The sequence below is a fragment of the Artemia franciscana genome, unplaced genomic scaffold (assembly GCF_032884065.1).
Source record: "Artemia franciscana unplaced genomic scaffold, ASM3288406v1 Scaffold_1805, whole genome shotgun sequence".
Lineage (NCBI taxonomy): Eukaryota > Metazoa > Arthropoda > Branchiopoda > Anostraca > Artemiidae > Artemia > Artemia franciscana.
Window position 1 is genome coordinate 1 of NW_027062964.1, and position 25,903 is coordinate 25,903.

General features: G+C 35.8%; 1 protein-coding gene across 1 annotated transcript in view; it reads left to right on the plus strand.

The window, feature by feature from the left end:
- Window positions 1-46: 46 nt before the first annotated feature.
- LOC136042702 (NFX1-type zinc finger-containing protein 1-like) overlaps window positions 47-25,903 on the plus strand; it is a gene marked incomplete at its 5' end in the record, with an annotated part of 35,228 nt that continues 9,371 nt past the window's right edge. The window contains 4 exon segments of the mRNA XM_065727665.1: window positions 47-167; window positions 15,688-16,091; window positions 16,738-17,013; window positions 22,366-22,466. Coding sequence (XP_065583737.1) covers window positions 15,951-16,091; window positions 16,738-17,013; window positions 22,366-22,466 — 518 coding nt within the window.

A 25,903-nucleotide genomic window follows, 5' to 3' on the forward strand; every position in this document is an offset into this window, starting at 1 on the left:
AAATGCACTAGTTTCCTACAAATCGTTGAATTTAGTTCTTCTTTAGGAAAATAACGTTACTTCAATAGTTGTTGGATTGGCTGTTGCATTTGGTGTTTTGTTTTTGGTGTTGTGCATAACATTATGGTGGAGGAAACACGGAGATCGATCGCATGAAGCTGACCATAGTATGTATATCTTTTATCTTTTCTTTTTGCATTGTTCTGATTAACTCATGATTGTATTTCCCCCTTAGGTATCCAATGTTGTTTTTATTTGAAGTATTGTCTAAAATATGTCTTAAGAGGAGGGCACCATGGCAGAAAATAATGATCTGCACATCCTCTAACCTTTTGCAATACTTATAATTTGGACTTTAGTGAAAACAAAATACTTATTAAAATTTTAACATTTTTGACCATAAAGGATAATTTTTATTTTCAACTTTGAGCAATAAATATTAGTATATTTATATTAAACTGACAATCCATGGTATTTTTTCAGTAAAGTGTAAATTATGGTCTGGTGTTGAGAAGGCAAACGGGTTGTCAACCATATTCATTTAATTTTTAAATTTTCTGAATTTGAATAGAGTATTTATTTTAATTTCTTTTGGTTTTGGGTATCATTTATTTATTGATGGTGATTTGCTGTAGTCTTCCGCTTGGAAGATTATTTGGCTTTTTTGAACAATTTTTGTTTAATGGAGCTCTACTTTCTTTGAAAAACTTTTTTTTTGAAAAAAATATTTCTGAAAAAATAATTTTTTTCTGAAAAATGAAAAAAATAATAAAGAGTAGATTTACTTCATTTCTGGTAAAGAATAATTATTTTTCTCCCAATCAGTTTGGTTTCTTGCGTGGTAGGTCAACAGAGCAAGCAGTAGCTGGTTTACATAACTTCTTATCAGATGCTATGGATGATGGTTACTTGGGGGCAACTATATTTTTTGACATTAAAAAAGCTTTTGATACAATAGAACAAACAATTATTTTTGATAAATTGGAAATTGTAGGATTTCGTGGAATAGCTCTTGAGTTAGGGAGATCTTATGTATTAGAAAGAAGTTTTACAGTCCAAGTTGGTGAGGAATCATCTCATATTTCTCCTTTAGAAAAAATAGGGGCTCTTCAAGGGTCTGTATTGGGGCCGTTAATTTTTTTGATGTACATAAATGACCTTCTAAAATGCATGCCTTCGGATGATGAATTGCTAATATTGTTTGCAGATGACAAAGCATTCAGTTTGAAGGCTGGCAACGAGGAGGACCTACGAACGGCCCTCAAAACTGTTGCTTTTAATGTAAATTCTTGGTTTCATGCAAATCGACTAATACCTAACCTAGAGAAGTAGGAAATTGTGGTTTTTAGGAGAAGTTTGAGAGTACAATAGTATCCAGGTATCTCGGCTGTTTTTATAGATTAAATTTCCTGTTTCCTTACCAAATAGTGAGAAAATTATATTTTTCATTAGTGGAATGCTATTTTCAATATTGCCCGACCGTTTAAATCTTGACATTCCATTCACATTTACGAAGACTCCAAATTGTCCAAAACAAGGCAATAAGAATCCTGGACCTTTTTTAACACACCCTAGGAAGACAAAAGAATTATCTGAAACTAAAAAATCTTTTTTATTTCTTGATATTCTTCATTTACAACAAATTTTTCACCTTAATATAGGCATATAGTTTTTAGAAATCCAACGTAGGGATACTTTCAATAACATGAAATTCTTGGTTGAAAATAAACATAGCCAGTTGGAGGAAGAAAAATTATCTTTGGAAGGCTTACAGGTGCTCTAAGCCATTTTCGCGTGATTCTCGGCTTCAACTTTTCAAAGCTTATAGAAGAGTTTACAATTCGCTTTGCCGAAGGGCTAAATCGTTATTTTATCATAGAAAATTCTCTGCGTGCGGTAAAGACATTAGGAAGACATGGCAAGTAATCAATTCTGTTATCAGGCCATCTTTTCTGCCTCCTTCTGTCCCTTCCAGTGTTGTGATTGACGGGAAAAATGTAGAGGGTGAGCTAAAAGTTCAAGATGCGTTTACTTCCTATTTTGCTAATATCGGCAAAACTACAGCCTCTTCTGTAAGTCCTTCTTCTTCTCTACCTGATTTTAGGTCTTATCTAGGACCACCTTGTCCTAAATCAATGGCATTGGAACCTGTCTCTGAAGCTGAAATAGCCAGAATTGTCAATTGTTTGAGGGGTTCTTCATCCTCTGGCCCAGACCGTATTCCGACTAAGGTTGTCAAGTTCATTCTTCCTGTCATTGTGTGTGCCCTCACGAGACTTGTCAATCTTTCTTTTGAAAATGGTGTCTTCCCAGGTGCTCTAAAGCGTGCTCGTGTTATCATGCTTTTTAAAGGTGGATCAAGGAATGATCCTGCAAATTATCGTCCCATATCTCTTTTATCAGTGTTTAGTCAAATTTTTGAAAAAGCTATGCTTTCTCGACTTCTTGATTTTCTTAATTCTAAACTCTTTTTTCATGATTTTCAGTTTGGTTTTGAGCCAAACATTCAACTGAGCATGCATGTGTAACTCTCTTGAATTATTTAAATTCAGCTCTTGACTCTGGTTTGATACCTGCTGCTCTTTTTCTTGATGTTCGAAAACCGTTTGACTCATTAACACACGAGATTCTTCTTCTGAAAATGTCCCATATTGGAATAAGAGGGAATGCTTATTCATGGTTTCTATCATATTTATCTGGTCGAGTCATCTCGGTTCATCCGGACTTTTCTAATCCTTCTGGAATAGAGTTTGGTGTTCCACAAGGATCTGTCATTGGGCCGATACTCTTTTTAATCTACGTCAATGACCTTATTAATGCGGTTAAAAATTTAAAACCTACCATTTGCTGTCGTCTTTGTCAACCAGTATCCGTTACTAGCTGTGACAAGAGTTTGTCCTTACCGGATACACTTATTGGTTTTGCTGACGACAGTACTCTTGGAACAACTGGTAGAACTGAGTCTGATCTTCGTTCAAGGATGATAGCCCTTTTTGAAAGAGTTATCCAGTGGTTTGATGTAAATTATCTTGCCTTAAATGTCGAAAAGTCATGTTTTCTCATTTTCTCCAGAGTCTCAAAGGCTTGCCCTGATTTAAATGAAATAAATGTATCAAGAGGTTCTCTAAGTAGACCTAGGGATAGTTATGTTCGATTCCTAGGCATCTTGCTTGACGAAAATCTTTCGTTCAAGCATCATATTGACCTGATTAAAATGAAAGTCTCCAGGAGTCTCGGAATCCTTAGAAAGCTCAAATATATATTTCCAGGGTCGATTCTTAGACTCTTGTTCTGCAGCCTAGTTCAGTCTTATGTTTCATATTGTTCTGTTATTTGGATGTCAACTTTTCCCTCGTCTCTGAAGCCACTTTCAAAACTTTATGATAAAGCAAGGACTCTTATTCAGGAAACTAACCGTTTTTCACTTAAACCCTTGCTTGATTTGAAATCTCTCTATTTTCTTTCTTGTTCTTCTTTCGTTTTTTTACAGTTTCACGGCCATCTTCCTGCTTTCCTATGTAATAATATATCTTTTGTTTCTGATCAATCGACTTATCATCTCCGCACTTCCAACAATTTACTGGTTCTTCACACACCGTCAGTGAGGTCTGACTTCAACCCTCTGACAGCTTGCAACAGGATCTGGAACACGCTCCCAGAGTTCGTACGACACTGCCACTCGTTTGGTATGTTCAAAAATTATGTTAGAGATTTTCTAGCTAGTAAATATTTTTTTTTTTTTTTTTTTTTTTTTTTTTTTTTTTTTTTTTTTTTTTTTTTTTTTTTTTTATTCTGGTTTCCCTTGGAGTTGATGTCTCTGGATTGAGTTGGATATTTAATTGAGTTGGTGAAATCATGTGCTACCCCCTGCCTAGCTTGTCATTTTTTGGAGATTATTAAGGTGGGCGACTCAATTTTGTTTTTTGGTTTTTTGTTTATATTTTTTGTTGTTGGTATTTTTTTCTCCCCTGTTCTTTCCCGGCCATGGAGCCTTATGGAGGAGATTGTCTTGAAGTATTTTTTTGTTTATGGATTTTAATGTTAAATAAAGAACTCAGAACTCAGAACTCAAACTCAAGTTCTATCGTCCCTGCAAGACAACTTGGAAGACTATTGAATTTTTTTTATTGTCCTTGTCTCCCTTTTATTGCCCTTTCGTCATTGACTACCCCGATATTACCCCCATATTTGTTTATTATTAACCCGAAATTATGGGGGGGATAAATAGATAATGAACATATCATTGTCTATCTCATCGTATATTATTTCGTATACCATAGCTACAGTTTCTTTAATAGAAGCAAATTTCTTGGGACCCATGTTTTGCAAATTTCATTGCAAAACAGAAGTGATCGCCTGCTACAAAGTATCTGGAAAATTTTAGGTCTGCGAAACGCCGAAATTTTTCGGTTGGGAACATTTTTGGTTAACTGGTACTGCATGCTTCTTTTTGTAGATATTTTGGCGCAATTGTTTCATTGATTCGAAGAGTGGTGATAATAGAACAACAAAACGCTAAAACAAGAGGTTTCAGCCACTTGCCTTCCCTAAAATTCCACTTGAAGCAGATAGCTTTCAAAAATTTCTTTTTTGCATATTTCCCATGTGGGACCGCTGTACACTACTGGGTTAAGTTATAAATTATGAAAGCACGTGTTTAAACAGCATTTTGACCGTGTATCGGAAAAATGCCCTAAATTGAGATGAGGCAGAATGTCCAAGACCATCCATTTATGAAGCGAACAATATCATCACAAGAAAACGCTGTATCTCTGCTTAGGGTGTATTTTGAGAATATTTTTCTTATTTTTCACTGCTTAACAAGGAATTTTACAAAGAAAAAATTACATAACTAGTTGTAATGAAAGGAATACTCAGAATTAATCATTCAGGACTTGGTTGAGCCCTGGATGTCAATTTACTGATCAAACAGAATTAAGAAACCTTAAAAATTCGTTTAGAAACAAAGCTGACTTTTTTTTTGAGAAAATTAATTTTGCCTAGACACTGTCAATTTACTGTCGGCGAGTGTTGAGAAAAATATCATTTATTTTTGGTCAAATACCTTCACTAGTATTTTTTTCAAAGGGTTTTCTTTAACAAGAAAAAAACCATAAAATTTCTTACAGATGCCTCAAGTCTGTCGTTTTCATCAGTTCAGGATGCTCATTCAAATTCAAATACTCTGACTGTAACATCAAGTTTGCCGTTACTCGTTGCATCTAGTTCTTACAAAGATTCGACTACAGAGACACTGTTTACCAACCCCACCAAGGAAAACAAGCTGTCACTAGCGACCTTTTCCCGTGATTCTGACACAAACATTGAAGTGAAACTTTCTGATCAACAAACAGAAGCATCGAGAGATTACACAAGAGCCGAGATGCGGCATATGGAGATGATTCACCCAAACAGCAGTGCATCCTCCTCGCTTGACACTGGCATCACACCTTCCTCTGACTTCGGTTTCACAGTGATACTAAAACAAACAAACCAACTAACATCTGGAGATATTGCGTTTTTTCTTAACGAAAGATGGAAGCCAAAGAACCAAGCCGAAGTTCCGACTTCAATACAAAGACGAAAGGGGGTATGAAGTTACTCGTAGACTTAACATTGAGCTCCTCTCCAGATTTCCCTGGCTTGCGGTGAGCCGTCACCAAGAACATGAGGGACTTTGGTGTAGTGTTTGTGTCATAATGAGAATCTTCAACAGTGGTGGAGGGTGGTCGGCTCTGTCTGGGGGTGGGGGGCAAAAAATGGGTTGTCTCGTATTAGAACCCCTGAAAGACTACTCAAATCTGACTGGAAAAGATGGTGCACTTACAAAACATGTCAATTCACGTATCATATGAATCACCAGCGTAGAGCTGCAGCACTTTTAGCTTCGTTCAAGCAAAACCGTCAAGATATCAGGAATACCTTGGACTCTGAAAGAATAAAACAAATACACCAAAACTGTGAGCTATTTACAAGCATTGTGGAAACAATTAAACTTTGTGCGGCACAGAATATACCCCTCCGTGGACACTGGGACGATGGTAAACTCGACAATCAGGGCCCTAATGTAGTCGCAGCAGAAAATGATGGTAATTTCCGTCACCTACTTCGGTATCGCGTTCAGGGGGGCGATTCGCTGCTTCAAAGGCTTGTAGAAACTGCAACTGGAAATGCAAAATACACTAGTAAGCAGATCTAAAATGAACTAATCAGAACGATTGGAGAACTTATAATGTCCGAAACAGTCAGAAAAGTAAATACAGCAAGAGTTTGATGTCTCATTGCTGACGAATCCACCGATAGACAGACAAGAGAACTCATGGTAGTAGCGTGTTGTTATGTTTACAAATCAGAAAAGGGTTACGTAATCCGAGAAGATCCTGTTGCCATATTTGACGCTTTTCAAACCTTATCGGGGCTTTTTGAAGATGAAGGGACCAACACCACCCAAAACTTTGAAGAAAGGCTAGACGGCAAAAACCTCGGCAGGCTACTTTTGAGTGAAATCACCAAATCTGGCTTAGACATGACAAAGTGCGTCGGCCAAGGTTATGACAAAGCCGCTAGCATGTCAAGCTTGTTAAATGGGGCTGCTGGCGAAATAAAGCGGAGTTACCAACTTGTGGATTATTTTCATTGTGTAAGCCATGCCACTAATCTTTCATGCTCAAAGATAGTTTCTGTCCTAATTCTACGGAATGCACAAGATGTCGTACGAGAAACTATCTCTCATTTTAGCTCGAGTGCCAAACGAACAAGGCTTCTGAAGAAACATCTAATGTCAGACAACTGCAGAGCAGAGACCCTGATTGGTCTTTGCACCACAAGATTTGTAGAGAGGCAAGAGGCAATAAGTCGGTTCTGGGATTCCTTGTCGTCTATTATTTCCGCTTTGAATGAGATGGAAGGCTGGCTTGACCGAGAGGCCAGTAGTAAAGCACATCTAGTACGTTCTTGCATTGAGAAATCAGACACGTTGATCGGACTGGTCTGCTTGAATTTGTTTTCATCTCTACTGAAACCATTGGCAGAATCACTTCAACAAAAGGACGGCAATCTTGTGAGAGCTTTAGAACCCATAAGCAGCGTCAAGACAACATAAGAGGAAATGCGAGCCCATGCAGAAACTGAGTTCCACTGTCTCTATATGGAAGTCGAGAACATGGCAAAAAACATCGATGTTGCCATGAAAGTCGTCCAACCACGCATAGCCTCGCGCTCTGTGTACCGAACAGGAGTACCGAATCTGGATCCAGAAGGCCACTATAGGATGGCGGCATTCATCCCAGCAATGGATGCCATTCTCCTTGATTTCTCGTTAAGATACAGCTCCCATTTTGCTCATGCGGCTAAACTTTCCTCACTAATTCCAACAATTGTCCATTGCAAGAGTTGGGACGATCTGAAGGAAGGATACGAGAAGTACACGGACCTTTTAAGTGGAACATGTACTGATTTGAAAATGGAATTCCAAATCTGGAAGAGCCAGTGGTCGAACGTAGCAATGGAGAAGCCAATAACGGCTATTTCGGCTCTCAACGGCTGTCAGGAGCAAATTTTTCCGAACATCTTTGTATTGCTCACAATCCTTGCGACGCTTCCAGTTTCAACATGCGAGGCAGAAAGAATTTTCTCCAAGGTCGACATAACGTGTTCTGCACTCAGAAGCACAACGTCAGAGGAAAGATTAGAGGCGCTGTTGTTTATGCAAGCATACAGGAACGAACTGCCGAAAACAGAAGATGTAATAAATTCATTTTCGATCAGAAAAGCTTGGAGACTGAATCTGATACTCTAGTATGGCCTTTTCTTTCTTTTTTTTTTACAATTTTTTGCACCTTGAATTTGATAAAAGAAAGGAGAATAACCCAGCTACAACTCTTCTTATCCCACGATACGAAACAAATCTACATAAACGAGACATACAGACTAACCGAAAAATCTGTCAAGAAGAGAACCGGGTCCGAAAAAAAAGGAATACTCCTACAACTAGTAGTGATATTTAGATTAGTAAGGCGATTTAGGTGATCTAGAAAAGCATAAATGGGACGGTATGATATAGATTAGTACAGCTAGGATTGTCTAGAGTAGAGCGAGATCTATTACTTTGATTTTTATGTGTGGGAGAAGAGGGGGGGATGGGATAGAGAATAAGAGTAAAAAAACATATAGAAAAAAAAAATTAGTGAAAGAGCATACCCACATTAAACATACGAACACATACAAAAACACACGCACAAATACAAACTCACACACATACACACGCAAAAAATAAAAAATTAGACATAGCTTTATATTACCACAAAAAAATAGCTAAGTGTTGGGAGTTGGTTTTATTGTTAGGATTGCGGGGGGGGGGGGGGGGCGCTGGGAAACCTTCACGTTGGTGTCCCTGTTACTACTAATCTAACTCCAGCATTTCATTAGAATTTATTTTCTTATAAACTCTAAGTATTTTTAAATTCTATGTATTTTTTATGGAAATTGAAAGAAATGAGACATTAAGTTTTTTGGTTACAAATCACACAATGTAAGGCTATTAAAGGCTAGTATTATGGGCTAGTAAGGGCTAATACCCCTTACTCTCAGGACCCCACCCTTATGAGATACTGATTTTTTTGTAGTTTGCAATTCAAACAAGGAGTAAAAAATACTTTCAAGGATGGGTAAATTGATCTTCCTTCTAGTTTACATTTCAGATAAAGAATGGGGAGATGTACAAGGTCAAGATATTACATTAATATCATTTCATCAGAATTCTCCTGCTAAAAAAAAAACAAAAAAAATTTAAATTGCTACTACATTGCCAGCTGTAAGATGGATGGAACGTGAAATCAAATGAATTAACAAGCATTCTACAGGCGTATGATTATAAGAGAAAGGTATATCCAGCAAAAAATGGAACCATTTTACATTACAATATTAATACTTTGTGATAATATACATGACATTATTTCAATATGAAATATGTATTCACATTGAAATATTATATTTTTCTCATTCATTATTAGACTTGTGTGGTTTTCGAAGAAATTAGGAACTTTAAATATATTTGTGTACGAGTCCTGTGGTGGCGCAGTGGATTTGACCTTAGCTTGGTAATACGGGACCCAGAGATCGAATCACGCTGCAGGAATGCACTGCAGGGCTGACGCAGGGACCTTAGTAGTCAAGAAGCGTCGTTAATTCTTAAAAAACAACAATAATATTTGTGTATGAAACCCTGCCATGTTATGGGTAGGGTTTATAATAAACATTATAATATAAATACTTTCCTTATTGAAAAAAAATCAGCTTTGACAGCGGGGGATAGACCCATTATATGTTTTGGTTCTGGTTCCGATTAAAGAATTCTCGAAAAAAGGAGCCCTTAACACAAGTAAAAACCAAGCATTCCTTTGCTTGTCGTGGACGTCTTCAAAACATTTTCTAGCTTCCAAAGCAACAAGGAAGGACCCCCACATTGCAAGTGCTTTTCAGATATCCCGCAGCTACCAGACGTGCAGTTGGTTTTCAGTATATTTATAGAAAATGTTGGTACCTTGTGGCGGATCAAGGGGCTGCTTTACAATTCTTTACCTTTTGTAAAAAAAAAGTTGCATTTCCACACTTAGAAATTAGAAATTTCCCCATTAAATACTTTTTTTTATCCAACTCTAAAGAAAAAAAATAATCTTGTCTACTCATTCAGGAAGTCTCAAAGAAGCCATCGTAATTTATTCATCAAAGAATCTGCTCGCGTCTATTGTTAATACGAATTTTACTGCTATAGGAAAATAGTATGGGCTTTCAAAGAGTTTTTTTTGTCATTTTACATCAGCACCGACCAGATTTACACAAACAAATTGGTCTGACGAAAGCGTTATCTATACCCCCCTATCATTACTCTCGAATCATATTGGCGCCCTTGGTCCAGCGGCCCCCTCCCAAGATTTTTCTCTAGATCCGCCCCTGACACCGAGCCAAAAATGCCCTACTTAGTAAGCGATCCCAGTTACGTGATACAGGTTTTGTTGCATGGGTATTTAGATCATTCCCACCTTCTTTGCAAATCAGAAGCCCTGACAGATCGATACCTAAATATTTTCAGAATGATCCAATTAATGAACTTGCTAGACCGGCTACTAGACACGATTACAGCGAGCGTAGTCAACGAGAACAATCAAAGCGAAAGAACTGGGTGTTTTTTTTATATGAATGTAACCAATTGAGAGAAAATTATATCGTTGATAAGAGGCTATGAAAAAGTTTGTAGTAAAAAGAAAATTGGTTGATTGTTTGTTATCCCAGTTTCTGTTTGTCCTTATTTAAAAGTTTTGCTTTTTGTGCTTTCTTTGATGCTCTTTTTGATTTTTCCTCATTAATTATTTTTTCGTTATCTCACATTATGAGAGTTGAGAGATATCACATTTTATCTTCTGCGAGACTAAACCCATTTAGTGTGAGTTTTAGTGCTTTTAGTTTTCTGTGGAAGAGGCATAGGGTGGTTTAGTTTTCTGTGGGAGATAATGGTTAGTCAACTTCATGTGATCCCTACATCTGGGCTGGAAAAATTTGAAAGAAATTCCGCCGTTTTTAGTAATGTATTCCAAACAACCCTAGCCCATGATAATAATGAAATTTCAAACTGTATTTTAGTCCCCCCAAATAAATATTTGTTTTCTCATGAAATAGTTCACAAAAATTTAAATATGAAGGGATTATGTTTTTGGAACTGTTTTGGAGGGAGGAGCGGGCAAGGTGCAACTGAAATTTTTTATTTGAATCGGGTACGTATATTCTTGGAGTTCGTGAAACATTTTAAATGAAAATTTGGCAAATAAAATTAATATTAGCGATTTTCAATTTTTTCATGTAAGCAGAACTCGAAAAAAGCAAGGTGGTTTAGCAATACTAGTTAAAAATGATATCCCGGCACGGATGAAAGAAGAATTTCTATATATGAATTAAAAGCAAAAAACAAGTTTTTTTAACTGAAAGTAAGGAGCGACATTAAAAGTTCAAACGACCAGAAATTACTTCGTATATGAAAGGGGCTGCTTCCTCCTCAACGCCCCACTCTTTACGCTAAAGTTTGACAATTTCTCTCAACTCTACTTTTCAAAACAGTAAAAAAAAATTAGTGTAAAGAGCGGGGCGTTGAGGAGGGAGCAGCCCCTTTCATATACGAAGTAATTTCTGTTCTGTTTAAGTTTTAGTGTCACTCCTTACTTTAGGTTAAAAAACTTATTTTTATTTAATTTCTGAACGTTTTGGAATTAATCCATGTTTGATTTTGGCTCTCCACAGATGAATAATAAAAAAAAAATTGCATATTTTTTTTTTTTGGCTAAATGGCTTTCTCATAGTCTTGATTGAATGCTTTTGAGAAAAAAGGAGGGGGAGGAAGTCTAGTTATCCTCCAATGTTTTGGCCACTTTTAAAGGCAACTAGAACTTTTAATTTTGTACGAAAGTTTCTACTAGTTAAAGATATACGTAACTTACGAGTTAGCTTACGCAACGAGCTTCTGTATTCGTATGCTTTTATTACGTATATGAGGGAGTTCACCCCCTTCGTCAGTACCTCGCTCTTTAAATCAAAGCTGATATTTTCTCCCAATTCTTTAAGAATGACCCCTGAATCACAAAGGCCGTAGAATAGATAGTCGAAATTACTAAAAATACTTTAGCGTAAAGAGCGAGGCATTAGGAGGAGGTGAATACCTCATATGCGTAACAAATTCAGTTCGTTTTAAGTTTTAATGCTGCTCCTTACTTTCAGCTGAAACAAATTCTTCATATTTATTTTTCATTGTTTTTTTTTTAAATAATGCTAGAAAATCATGCATTCCTTTCATGGAAATTTTCCTACCCCATGACAAACTCCTCCAAGGAAAGTTCCCCCAACTTATCCCCCTCTTATCAACCCCTCCCCTCAGCCAAAAAATCCCCCTGAAAATGTCTGTACACTTCCCAATAACCATTACTATATGTAAGCACTAGTCAAAGTTTGTAACTTGTAGCCCCTCCCACGGGGACTGAGAGGGAGTAAGTCGTCCCTTCAGACATAGTTATAATGTTCTTCAACTATGCTAAATATAATGGCTATCTTAGAATTTTGATTCGGTGACTTTAAGAAAATAATTATCGTGGGAGAGGACCTAGGTGCCCTCCAATTTTTTTGGTCACTTATAAAGAGCACTCAAACTTTTCATTTCCGTTAGAATGATCCCTCTCGCAACATTCTAGGACCACTGGTTCGATACGATCACCCCTGGGGAAAAATACAAACTAACAAATAAACACGCATCCGTGATCTGCCTTCTGGCAAAAAATACAAAATTCCACATTTTTGTAGATAGGAACTTGAAACTTCAACAGTTGGGTTCTCTGATACGCTTAATCTGATGGTGTGATTTTCGTTAATGACTTTTAGGGGGTCTTTCGTCCTATTTCCTAAAATAAGGCAAATTTCCTCAGGCTCGTAACTTTTGATGGGTAAAACTAAACTTGATTAAAATTATGTATTTAAAATCAGCATTAAAATGCAATCCTTTTGATGTAGCTATTAGTATCAAAATTCCGTTTCTTAGAGTTTTCGCTACTATTGAGCCGGATCGCTCTTTATTACAGTTTGTTACTACGTACTGTTTGACCAGCAGCTGACATTACCAAATTCTAATTATAATATTATATATTTATATATAATACATGATTGCATATAATATAGACCATTTTATAATGAACACTTCGCGTAGGTCCAGATACTGCTGCACATTACACCTAAGAGCTGGTGGGGAAATAAGCTTCAGTTACATATCAAAGAAAAGAAAATTAAATAAGAATAAACACTAATGGTGCAAGACCGCTTCACTTTGTGCTTAGCAACTCAATTGGTGAATCACTTCTCTATTCGCCAATGTAATTGATTACTTTAGCGACTAAGCAGATTTGCTAGAATTGCAAATGAATGCTTCATAAGTTGCTTTTTAGTATTAAATTTTTGTGTTTTTAAATTATACGTAGTCAAAAAGAATGATAGGGGTGAAAATTGTCAAATGAAACTGCACGAATAAATTGTAATAAACTAAAATAGATAATAAATTAAATAATTAAAATAAATTCAATTAAATAATAATTAAATCATGCACTATGAAAAAAAAAACAAAAACAAAGATGAGGAGATGGCTACGTTATTTATTCCGTAGTGTGTCTAGTATAGTTTTATTGACTAATATAAAAGAAGAAAGAATAAAAACATAAGAATTATTGTTTGTCAATGAAAAACTCAGTTTTCACAAATTAAAAATGGAAAAAAAAAAGGTTAAAATGAATATAGCAACCCCATGGCTATTTAAAAAGAAGAAAAACCTTTCTGAAGCTTAAAAGCCGTTATGAAATTAACTTAAAGGTCTTAAATTTGTATGACAGCAATTCAAGTTTATGAAATGTGAGAATGAATATATGTTTGCGTAAAAATATAGTACAATGACATAAGATTTAATTTTAAATTTCAGCTGCGTCACTATCTAGTTTATTTGTGGTTTTTTTTCGGGGGAAGAGGGGGGGGCTGGAAGATTAGAGTTCCCCGAAATGCTGGCAATAAATTACTGACCTATTTTATTGTATCAATAACTAGCACCAGTAATTCAATACCTAACACCCAGATCCGGTCTCTCACAAAGCAACATCAAGTAACTGTTGAAGTCGGACTAAGAAGATTGCGCTTTTGGGTCCACATGACTCAAATGAGACAAGGACAACTTCCTTGCAATGTCTAGTGATGAACTCCTCTGGGACACTAGAGGAATGCTATGCAACGAACCATGGTTGGTGGTTCACTCGATGAAAAGGCAAGAGCTCCACGATCGTCCTTAAGCAGGCCATGGTCTTTGGTTCAGGATCTTCCAACGCGGAGGTCAACCGTTGCTCCCGTAAACACCGCTACGTGTTGGAAGAACTAAGTCTAAGTTAGCCTTTGTCTTTCATAAAGTATTCCTGGAGAAGAATTGCTTCCTCTGTTGCTATACCATAAAAACTACCTGTACAATTAATTAATCATTCCACAAAGCCACCTCGAACAGTATTGTAAACTATTAAGATTCAATCGGAAAACCGATTGAATTAATTTTCTTGTGCCGTCTTTTAATAGCGAATCAGTTATACGAATCAAACGATTTACCATAACTAATTGCACCAAGCTCTAACCAAGAGACTTATCCTTGATTGCTAAATTTTGTCGTCAATTATAGGGTGCCGTGTGTTGTTTCCTGTTGCTGTCTCTGTAAGAAGCTTCTCTTTGAATAGGACTTGGTGCATGAACATGAGCATCACAACAAAATCAAAGCAAGCAATGAAATGATGCAGAACTTCAGTATATTTGTTGTTATTTCATCTTTCTATTTTGATGCTCAACCACTTCTTCAATAAAATCGAAGCTGCTCCACAGTAAGGTCGAACTAGAGGCGTAGCTAAGTTTTTCAGAGCACAGGGGAAAAGTATTTTCAATTATATAAATTAGAACATGGTACGTCCCAGGGCCTCACCCGGTTTTGGCTATCTCTGAAACTCTTTAACCAAACAAATACGACTTTTAACTGTTTGGTTATTAAAGTCACAGAAAAACATGCTCATTAATTATTTTTATTTATTCCTATCTGTATAAACAACGAATAGACCAAAGACCCTCTCCGTCTTTCCATAACTATGCATAGCATTCGTACTTAAATCAACAGTCTTACGATCTTGATGTGGTTCTAACTAAATGAAGAAGCAAAGACCTTGTTTACCTCTATATATAACTGAAAAATACCGGTTATTTTTTTCATAACTAGCTATCTTTAGTCTCCAATTTATTTAATAAGTATAAAGTAAAGCTCCAAAGTAAATGGAAAAATAAAGAACACCAAAAGCATTTCCACGATAACCAAAATTTCTTGGTAACTCGGCCTTTTTAATTTTTTTAATTTCATATTTTGGCACCCTTTGGCACCCTTCCTTTAGTTTTTTTTTTTAGGGCAAAGTAAATCTTGTTTCTTTGACATGAAAAACACTATTGGCTAGATTGCAAAACATTTTGGGTGAAATCTGTCTTTTGGTGCCACTTGAAAACTCAAAAGCGTCACAAAATTTGTCTCATTTGAGATAAATTTAACGATGGAAACACAGAAGTGTTCTGCAATTGCAAACATATTCCTTTTGGTTCCTATATTCTAATCTTCGTTCAAAGACTTATTAACACATAGCTCTAATCTTCTTTTCAAAATTTTAAAGGAAGAAATGCCACGAAGAATTATAAAATATTAACATATTTTAGGTATTGGCGACCTATTGATCTATACACCCAAAATCGAGGCTTGAATAGAAACAGTTACACCTTTCTTTAGTTTTTTTTTTTCAGAAAGTAGAATATAAGGGAACCAAGACCCTATCCAGGGAAGAGTTGCTGAGTTTGAATCCCTCCCCCTTCCCCAACTTTATTTGTTAGAGCCGCAAAAACGTCACAAAACTGTATATAAGCAAATTCCTAATGTATTAATTTTTTCTTAGCCCCTTCCCTCTCCCAAACAAAATCCTGGATATGCCCTGGATGGGAACCCATACTTTTAGTATATGACAACTAAAATGTTAAAAAATTTCCAAAAGACATTTTCCAGATTCCAACATGAATGAATTGACTACTCATTGCTATATGGATTCTTTGCAGGAGGCTGTACACAAAAATGTAATGCAGTTTTAAACTGTGGTCATATATGCCCAAGAATATGTCATATTGACGACCGGGATCACCTCCAAGATCGATGTTGCAGACCTTGTGACCGATACATCTGCTCTGAAAAGCATCAGTGTCCTAAAAAATGCTTCGAAGAATGTGACAAATGCGTAATTACTGTTGAGAAAACACTATCATGTGGCCACACAGCCACTTTACCTTGTTATGTTGATAGCTCGGATTACAAGTGTTTGGTTATGGTTGAAAAAGTATTACCAAATTGTGGTCATCCTGGCCGAGTATATTGCGGTGTAGATCCTCAGGGACTGCTTTGCAGCCTGCCATGCAATATTCCATTGTCCTGTGGGCATCAATGTACCAGAAAATGCCATGCAAAGGTAAGTCTCTGTTTTATGAATCATTTTCTTGAAATTCATTATGTTGACTTACTGATTTTCACTTTATGTATTAATGGGTAAGAATACAAACTGAATTTTGACAAATTGACAAAGAGAAATTTTGTCTCGCCTTTCACCTCTCTCCGTAATACTTTCGTAAATCGTCTGCTGACTGAAATTGGAGACTCCTGAAGGATGAAGGAGGCATAGTTACTGAATCTTCAGACTATTTTGAATGAAATCACTCGGGGCAAAATCTAGGAGTAAAGGCAGCTAAAATGGGCGTGGCAGGGGGGCTGGTCACCCTCTGATCACTTTTAACTCTTAAAAAATGTACTAAAATTTTCAATTTTCAACCGAATGAGGCCCCGTCCTAAGTTTCTACGATATATCCTTTTATACAAAGTGGCCTTGGGAAAAGAATAGATAAATAATATATTGGAGCCTTATCGATCTTTACTTATGGAACGTTATTGCACTGTCTATGGTTAGTAAAAAAAAGGACTTTTTTTCTTTTTTATGCTTTTTCTGACAACAAGGAGATAGCTGTTGAAACCTTACCCCTCTAACCTGTGTCCCATATTTCTCGCATCTCTTCTGTTTTTTTTTTTTTTTTGTTTTTTTTTTTTAACTTTGACATTTTTAGGACGATCCTGAACATAAGAAATATGTCTGCCAAAAGATATGTGAAAAGAAAAACAAAGGATGCAAAGAAGATCATCAATGTCGCCGATTATGCTCTGAAGATTGTATGAAGTGTGAGGTCACCATCAAAGCTGCATTACCTTGCGGACATGAGACTAGAATAGAATGTGGGGCAGACATTGAAAAGCACATATGTACTGTTGAGGTTAAGCAGATTTTGCCAAAATGCCTGCATACCATCATATGTCCTTGTTATGTTGTTCAAGGACATTCCAAAGTGAGTGAATTATTTGATAATTCTGAAAAAAAGCCAAATCTTACTTAAAAGAAACAGTAAAAACATTGAGACAAATTAAAGAAAATCATGCTTATTTATAGCTTTTTACTTAAATATTCGTCTGTCGCAAATTAAATGCATAAGTGTGTAAGTAAACTTCACCGCTTTGTAAAACAAGTTTTTGTCTCATTAAATTAACTTAGAGGTCACATATTTGTACGGTGGACCATTATTTCAACCTTTCCCCCAGCTTCAAACTTTTAGTAATTACTATTATTGTAATCCTTACTTTATATAAACTCACCAATAATCAAGTACAACTATAATTATGAGAACTATATATTGAATGATCATTCGTCCTCAAGAATATATGTTTTGTGGTATTAGAAAGCTGAACCAGAGAGAAACAGAGTTTACTTATAAGAAAATACGGTTGCGTCAAAATTGTTAGGTCTTTTTCTGATTTAATATTTCAAACAGAAGAACGAGCCAGATTTTATAAAGACAAAGTTGTCAGTCTCTTTAGAATCTAAGAAACTTAGTTATCTCTCCTGAAACTAATTTATGTTGTCCCCTGAGGTGCTTCCTTTTCCGTCTAGACAAGTCATCATTTAACCCGAATCATTAATTAACACGGTTTTAAAAAGGTAAACTTGATCTATATCCAGATATAAGGAATAAAATGATTGGTATGCAAAAACACGCTGGGAAAGTAGACCATCAGTATACACACGGGAAAACACACTCTTGAATTTGGCTGTAAACAACATTAATCTCTTTTTCTCTTTATTTTTTTTTGGGGGGGAGGTACAAAAAAACTATAAACACATACAAAATTCGTTTATATCTATTTTTGTTACGTTTTTACAAGTCAAATAAAATATTCTTTGGGGGGAAGGGGGGTGGTTAAACCTCCACTCCTGGATACGGCCTGGACCAGAAGACATGTTGCTCAAACAGGCTACTTTTTAAACGCACTAACAGTTTTTTCTATAGAGGTTGGGTATATGCTGTAAAATGAATGTTAATAATACATCTATCTGATTACCTGATTTGTTTGTGATGAAATGGGTTTATAGAAGAAATTGGATATTCTCTTCTGGCGAAAGGACTTTCTAGCCTATTTTGTGGACTTCTCAAACTATATCTACCTTTTTAAATCGTGTGAAAAAATTACTTTGGATTTTCTCAGACAATCTACAATCAAATTTCTTGGATTTTCACCCCTCGAAACGATAAGTCATTTAACCTTATTTTCGGACTATAATTAAACTTAGAGTGTCGAGAATTGGAGTTGGACATGTGAATTATGTCTGATGCAGACAGGGATAGCATGCGATCGGTGGGTGATAGGAAACTAGTTTACTCGCCCGTGCTAAATTTCATACAGTCTATTTACGAATCCGGAATAGATGATGAAGTGATAATTAAGTGTGGCGTTGATTTTTTTTTGACGGATCAGTCATTTCTTCTGCTAAGATGGAATTTTAGAACACAGTTAACAATGATATCCAGCCACCAAAGCGTATTGGTGCTAAGGCAGCGTCAAATAATGTTAAGAATATTCTCGATCTGCTACGTAAGTGTGATGATGATGATTTGGATATTCCTTGCTACGTCATTCGCGTACCTACTGAAGTCCCCTGTATACCAGCTGTAGCATACTCTAGATTAGCTGCGAAAGTAAATAGCTGTGAACAGATGTTAAAAACTATGTCTTCTAAAATGGTGTCCTACGAAACCAATTTCCCATCCCTTTCGTCTCGCAACGATGAAAATCATTCCACCGTGATTATCTCTAAGGTTTCGCCTGATCTGAGCAATCCTACAAAACGCAGACAAGCTCTTTAATGAGCTTGTTTTAAAACGGTAAATTTGATCTATCTCCAGATACAAGGAATAAAATGACTGGTATGCAAAAACACGCGGCTGGGAAAGTAGACCATCAGTATACACACGGGAAAACACACTCTTGAATTTGACTGTAAACAACATTAATCTCTTTTTCTCTTTGCCTCTTTATTTTTTTTGGGGGGGAGGTACAAAAAAACTATAAACACATACAAAATTCGTTTATATCCATTTTTGTTACGTTTTTACAAGTCAAATAAAATATTCTTTGGGGGGAAGGGGGGCCTCTTTATTTTTTTTATTCAAATCTAGGAAGCAGAGTTGATCTTGGAATGGGGGAACACACAAATTCAAAAAGTCATCAAAAAAACAGCTGAAAAAGGACTTCTTACGAGGCTTGAAAGCCTAAACTGCGGATCAGAGCGAGCTAGGGAAAGTAATAAATAGCCTGTGAAGTTAACTTTTTATTGGATTGAATTAAAAGAATCAAAATCTATGGATAGGAAATCCTTTGAAATAATTGGCTATGTCCATAAACTCGAGATAAAACCTGGTTACAGGAAACCTATTTACTTAATGTATATACATAAACTAAAAGTGTAAAACCAATTAAGCAGGCCCTGTTGTATCAGTCGGCTGAGCCTATGGTCAATAAAACTTTTAATTACATAGAAGTGGACTCGAGCCCTAAGCCTGACGTTTCTTCTGTTGTTAGAAGGTATAATTTTTTTTTTTTTTTTTTTGAAGGACAAGAGGTGAAGCTAGATTTGTGGAGAACAAATTCGATATTAGTGCACGCATGAGAATGGATAAGGAATTCAATAAAAGGGAGTTTCTTATATATGCTTGTTCATTGCTGCTAGTGTATTGCATTTTCTTGAATTAATTAATGGTCTTCATCTACTCTCTTTAAGTAAGCAAAAATTGCACATATTTTAATATACTTTTCTTGAAAACAGCTCATTTTTCTATAAAATGACACACTAACATTTTCTGGTCCAAGAAGACAATCTAAATAGGTCACGGATTTAGAAGAGTTCATTTAGGACCATGATTTTGGAATTCTTTGAAGGAGAAAACGAAGGAGGATTTGAATTGACGTCTGTTACTAAAGTATTTAACAATGTCGGTAAAGTAAAAATAATTACTGGAAGTAAGCTGAAAAAGAAGTTCACATTAATCTGTAGTTACAAGACAAGTGACAGCAGGAATATAAAATCAGACCTATATGATCATCATCATCATTTTAATTATAACCCATAACAAAAAAACTGCGAAGAAAGCCTAGAAAAAGACAGAGTAAAAATCAAGAAAGAACAAAAAGAGACAACAGAAATAAAAAGACACTTTAATGACTATAATCAAGGGACAAACAGAAATGACTAAAGATGGGAAGACTTCTGGCATTTGGCTGAGAGATCACAAATATGCTTCTCAATAACCCCAGCTGGATTTATCGATTTATCAATATATATATATATATGGAGAGGGTTGTATATATTGAAGTGAAGCTTGGAATCCTGGTACTTAATATTTAACTGATAAAACTAAATTGACTGGTGAAAATAGCTGTATATATGAAAATTAATTCCTGGAATTTTTATATGTATTTGGTTTTTAACCTATCTAACAAAAACAACAAAGCTGTGTAGAATTGCTACTATTTACGAAGACAACAATTAGAATTGAACGAAACTTCGGTCGTTAATGTAACATACCTGAAGGCATATATTACATTTAATCTAATCGTATGTTAAACCTACTTTAGTGAAGAATACAAACTAAGTTACGAATAAAATAAAACTAAATAAAGGCTAAATAAAAACTGACGATTAAAAAGGACAATTCAAAATAGCAAAAGATTTTAAAAGTAAAATTAACTAAAAGAATTGTTTGACATTGTAGAATGATGACAACGAGACTCTTCTAGCTGCTCTACTTTTAGTTATTTTCTGTTCCTAATGGCTCTTTTTATTGTAAGTCTCTTGTGTTTTAATTTTGTTTTTCATTGGACACAGCTGTTGAATTCATAACCAAAGTATAAGCTTAGACTCTAGTTACTGACTTCACAAAAAGTCCCTTTTCTCTTCATTTTGTTCTAATAGGAATTTGATAATTTTTCTTTTATGTTTATTCTCTCCCCAAGAAATTTTTTCCAGAAATTCACCCTATCTACCTTTGTTTTGGAATATAAGTAGAATGTTACAAAATCTCTTTTTACATCATCATATTTATTTGCCTTTTAACTGCGCAATTTTGAAATTGAGTTGAATTTTTCCTGAGGGTAATTATATGCGTAGGGGGGGGATTTTCTGGAGGAAAGTGTCCACCGGCGAGGGGAAGTTTTGAAGGAGTAGAGATTGTTCTTGAGGAAATTACCAGACAACTTATACTTTGGGGTTTATAAAATTTAGAGAATTTTATCACTATCTGTATAGATAAATTCTTTTATTTGACATATTGAAAATTTCTGAAGTTATAATTTCCTAAAAACAAAAATTTCTTAAAGTCCTTTTCTAAAATTAAGGATTTTTAATGGCATCTTTTTAAGCTTTGAAAGTCTAAGTTATTTTTCTACTCTTTCTTTTCGTTATGGGTCAATATTGAGTTACTCACCTATGGTGTTTTGTCTTACAGTATTGTGAAATTTTTCTTTGATTCAATATTTTGCAATGTGGTGCCTTAAAATCACTGCAAGACTTAGTATCGGCTACCCATATCGTAGACCAAAGGTTCAATAGCAGAGTCTCTTAGGAGACTAATCGAAACAATCGAAAGCTGCTGAGAATTTGCTGTTTTAGTATGAAATCTGATGAAAAAGACAACTCCTCGGTGTTTCTTATCACCAATTTCAATCAAAGTTTGTGGCATCACAAAGAATTCCAGTTCTGCACGGAACTTCCGATGCATCCGAATTGTTCAAATATTATATCCTTTGAGTTTATATTAGTACCGATGTCATCAGTATTTGTACCAATTCCACCAGTTTTCGTACCACAGGGCCACCGCTGATTCTAGCATTTGTACCAATTAGGGCCACATGCCCTAATAGCTGATTTTTAGCCTTTTACTACTTGGTATGCTAGAATAGTTTTAGAGATTCCCAGAGGAAAATTTGTCTCTGTTTAATAGTAGAAACAAAATGTACACTTTTTTTTACGTTTCATTAAATAGTAGTATCTATTATCTCCAGCCCAAAACAGGAGACGTTGAATGGTTTTTCTAAAATTTCAAGGACAAAAGGTGTCGGGTTTTAGTTTTCTGTCGTTTATTCAAATCTCCTATCCAGCCTGTAAAATTGTGGTAAGAACACCTTGTTAATTTTAAATAGTTTGGCCACACAAACTTAAACAAGTTGGTAATAGACGAGATAAGGTGATCCTTCAAGGTATTGCATCGCCTTATCGGTATCATAAATAGACTCTGATATCACCAAAAATTATTAATTTATATTTTTTTAAACAAGGACAATTGTACATTAACGCCCCTTTTCTATCCTAGGTTTCCTGGATAGAAAAAATGATTGGAAGCCTCGATAGGTTTCCTTTTTCTATTCCTGGCTCTTCTTCTTCAAAACACACTGGTGATTCATCGTTAGTCAGGTAAAATTCAGTTATGTTATACATCGTCACTTTTTAATTACCGTTCCAATTGTTTTACTAGATTCCACCATAGGTTTCAATTCCCAGTAATGGAGGCAATTGCTCCAATGCATGTTACCCCACTAAGATTCTGATTTTTTTTGTATTTTCATTGAAAATACCTTTTTTAATAAAAAACACCTCCCCCTCCAGTAGATTTAGAAAATCATTTAATCACTGCCCTTTTAAATTTTCTTGTATTAACGCCACTAGGTTCTTCTTCAATTACAGTCGTAGCTGAACCTTAAAATGATTAAGTTTTACAAAATATAAAAAAAAGTCAAAGAGTCAGTGGCTCAAACGAAAATATAAAATCTTAAACAGCAAATTTGTGGCCCTAGTCCTATTCACAAAATTGTACAAACAGAAAAAAATAATTTAAAGTAAAACTGAAAAAAACCTTTGTCGAATTTTTTTTGACGGAGCAAAATTGAAAATACAGCTTTACCCTCCTTGACGACGCTTGAATTTCCATTTTACATTCAAATTACATTTCTAATATTGGAACAAATCTTGCTAATGGAGAGTATGACCAAATAATATTTAAGTCGGATAAAACAGGAAACTACAGTGCATTAACATGTGTTCAAGATGAATGAAAAATACAAATACAAACCAAACTGACAATTAAGTACGATATATTTTTAACGCCAATTCAAAATTTTACGAAATGGATAATCTATCTCGCAACCCTTAAAAATGGTTACTTCTCCCTACCTCCATCCTGTCAGGGCATGATTGGAAATTAAATATCGTTAGTTTTTTAAGTCAGCTAAAACAGAAACTTTCTGTTGAATTTATTTGATGAGGATGACTTTTTATGTGGTGGCGTTACTGTGCTTAAACGGGCCAAACTCCAACCTAGGCCGATTTCTAGAGAAATTTTTTGATTTCCTTGTATTAAGTCAATTGCTAGATGTTGCTGTTTTCTCTACGGACATGCCAATGGATAAGTGTAGCTCAAATTCTGAGCGAAAGCTCAGCATAGCCTGTAGTAAGCTTCTAAGTGCGGTGACAGAATCACAGTAACAAGGTCTTCCTGTTATCGTTTCAGGCGATATGAGCTAGGTTGTTAAGGCTCAGGTTTTTTTTTTCACAGTTAAAAAAAGTTTGAAAGAGTAAGAGGATAAGCATGCAAACCAAGATGATAATATTGGAAGGCACAGTGATAACAGTGGTCAAATACGGCTCTGGAGCATGGGCACTCCAAAAAGTAGATGAAGATTTACTAGATGTTTTCTAGAGAAATTGCCTACGGATTGTTCTGGGTATCCGGCTGACTAACCGAATTTCAAACTGTAGGCTAAACGACAAATGTGGCTCAGTCCCACTTTCTAGGGCCATCATGAAAGAAAGATTGAGATTGCTAGGGTTGACAGGATTACCAAAGATTTTTTTTTCGGCCAACCGTTTAGGGCTAAGCGAAAAGTAGGTTGCCCTCGTTTGGGGTGGGAAGATGTCAGAAAGAAAGATTTAAAGGAACTGGGAACTTCCTGGGAGGGTGTAAAGAGGGAGGCATTTAATAGATTGGGATGAAGGAGGAGCGTACGTAGCCTCAGGCGGCTTGGTGCTGCGTTGAGTTGTTGGTAGCAGTAGTAGATATGAGCTACGACCTTAATGATGCCAAAAACTTTAATACAGAGATTATTTTTAGTTTATCCTCAACTTACTGTCGTGAATAACAACCTGGCATTTAAATACTCCATAATAGTGAGTTTACATCCATTTTAACTTTTGCCTTTCAAAAAATTCGATTACAATTTCCCCCTCTTCACGCAGTAACAATGGAATTAGCGTTTCTGACTACTTAACTATGTCGATTATGCTCCGTTCTGTTTCAAGTAAGCCTAGCTTCCCATTCAGTAGTGATAATCGTTGGGTTTGGAAATAAGTTTGGGATATAGAATTCCCACTTACCATTCTATTTGTTACAAATACCGTCTAAGAATAAAGTACCCTGCCACTTGTTGCAGGCTACCTCAGGCTTAAGCTCGATAATGAGCGGTAGGGTACTGGTAAACAGTGTTCGTATTAAAATTATTCACTAATCTGGAGACTTTTTAAAATCAATGGAAATAGTAAACGATCTGACCTTCGCCATACAAGCCCTTTAACTGCTCCTGCCATATCAATACATTTTCAAATACTTGTTATTGATGAGATAAGCCGAGTGTGTTATACACCCAGCAACCAGTTTGGGTTCAAAAAGGGCAGTAATAGAGAGCATAGGCATCACCTCATTTGGAGAATCCTCATGGCGTATGAGCGGACTGCAAAATGTATTGTATTTGCGGGTTCAGGGATCGGGTGTAATTCGAACGGTCGCTTCGGGTCTTCATAGTCATTTGCTGTCGAGTACATATGACTGTGATCTCAATGAGTCGATAGTTTTTACTCTTCGTAATTTTTATCGAAAACTTAAAATAAAAATTAAGATTAGTCTTCTAAGTGAGACATTTTTTTTCCATTGTTATCCCAGTCTAAAAGATATTTTTCAAGGAGCTATCTCTTCATTACTTTCTTTTAACAGCAGTGTAGTTGAAGCTCAGCATGTGGCTAAATCTAGTTTTCGGTATGACGGTCTAGATTTTTCTTTTTGGAGTTATGTTGATGTTATTTTGATATAAGTTGTTCTTTTTCCCATTTTGAAGAGATTTGTTTTGGCACTGAAAGGTTTACATGAGAAAATTGGCTCTCTTTTCAATGAAAGTAAAACTGAGGTATTTGCTTTCATTGATAAGGGAAGCAGTCTCGGTCAAGATGTAAAACTAGATCCCACGAGAGTTAAACCTTCATCTTTGAAGGTTTCACTCTCGGAAACTTTGCGCTAGATTCGGAATCCTTTGTCCGAAGGGCGATGTTTCAAATCCTAGTGTATCCAATTATTTGATTTCGAACGCGGGTCAGCGCCGTGATTCTGTAAGCTCAGCCAGAGTTGACCCAGCTCTAAATGGGTACCTGGAGGAACTGGGGAAGATAAGCAGGAAGGGTGTGTGAAAGCACAGGATGGCTGGCTCCATCCCCTATTGCACTTCCTGGTGGAAGGGTCTTGAGACGGAGATCAGCACCGCTGGTTAGACTTTAAGGGTCTAGTGCCGTATCCTTTACCTCTTTACCTAACCTTCATCTAATATAGTGTTTCTTGGTCTACCTATTGGTTGTGAAATTAAGTCAACGAGTTTTTCTTTTGTAGAAGACTTTGCCAGCAAAGTTTGGAAGGCTTACAGTATGCTCGTGTCTTTAAAAGCTACCACAACATGTACTGGAACTCTTTTCATTTTTGTTCTTTTTTTTAGTTAATAATAAATCCTAAATAAGTTCTTACTTTTTCTGATTTTGCCTATTTCTGTTGTACTTACCTCCGAGGAAAAGCAACAGTGTTTAGTAGCTATTGAAGC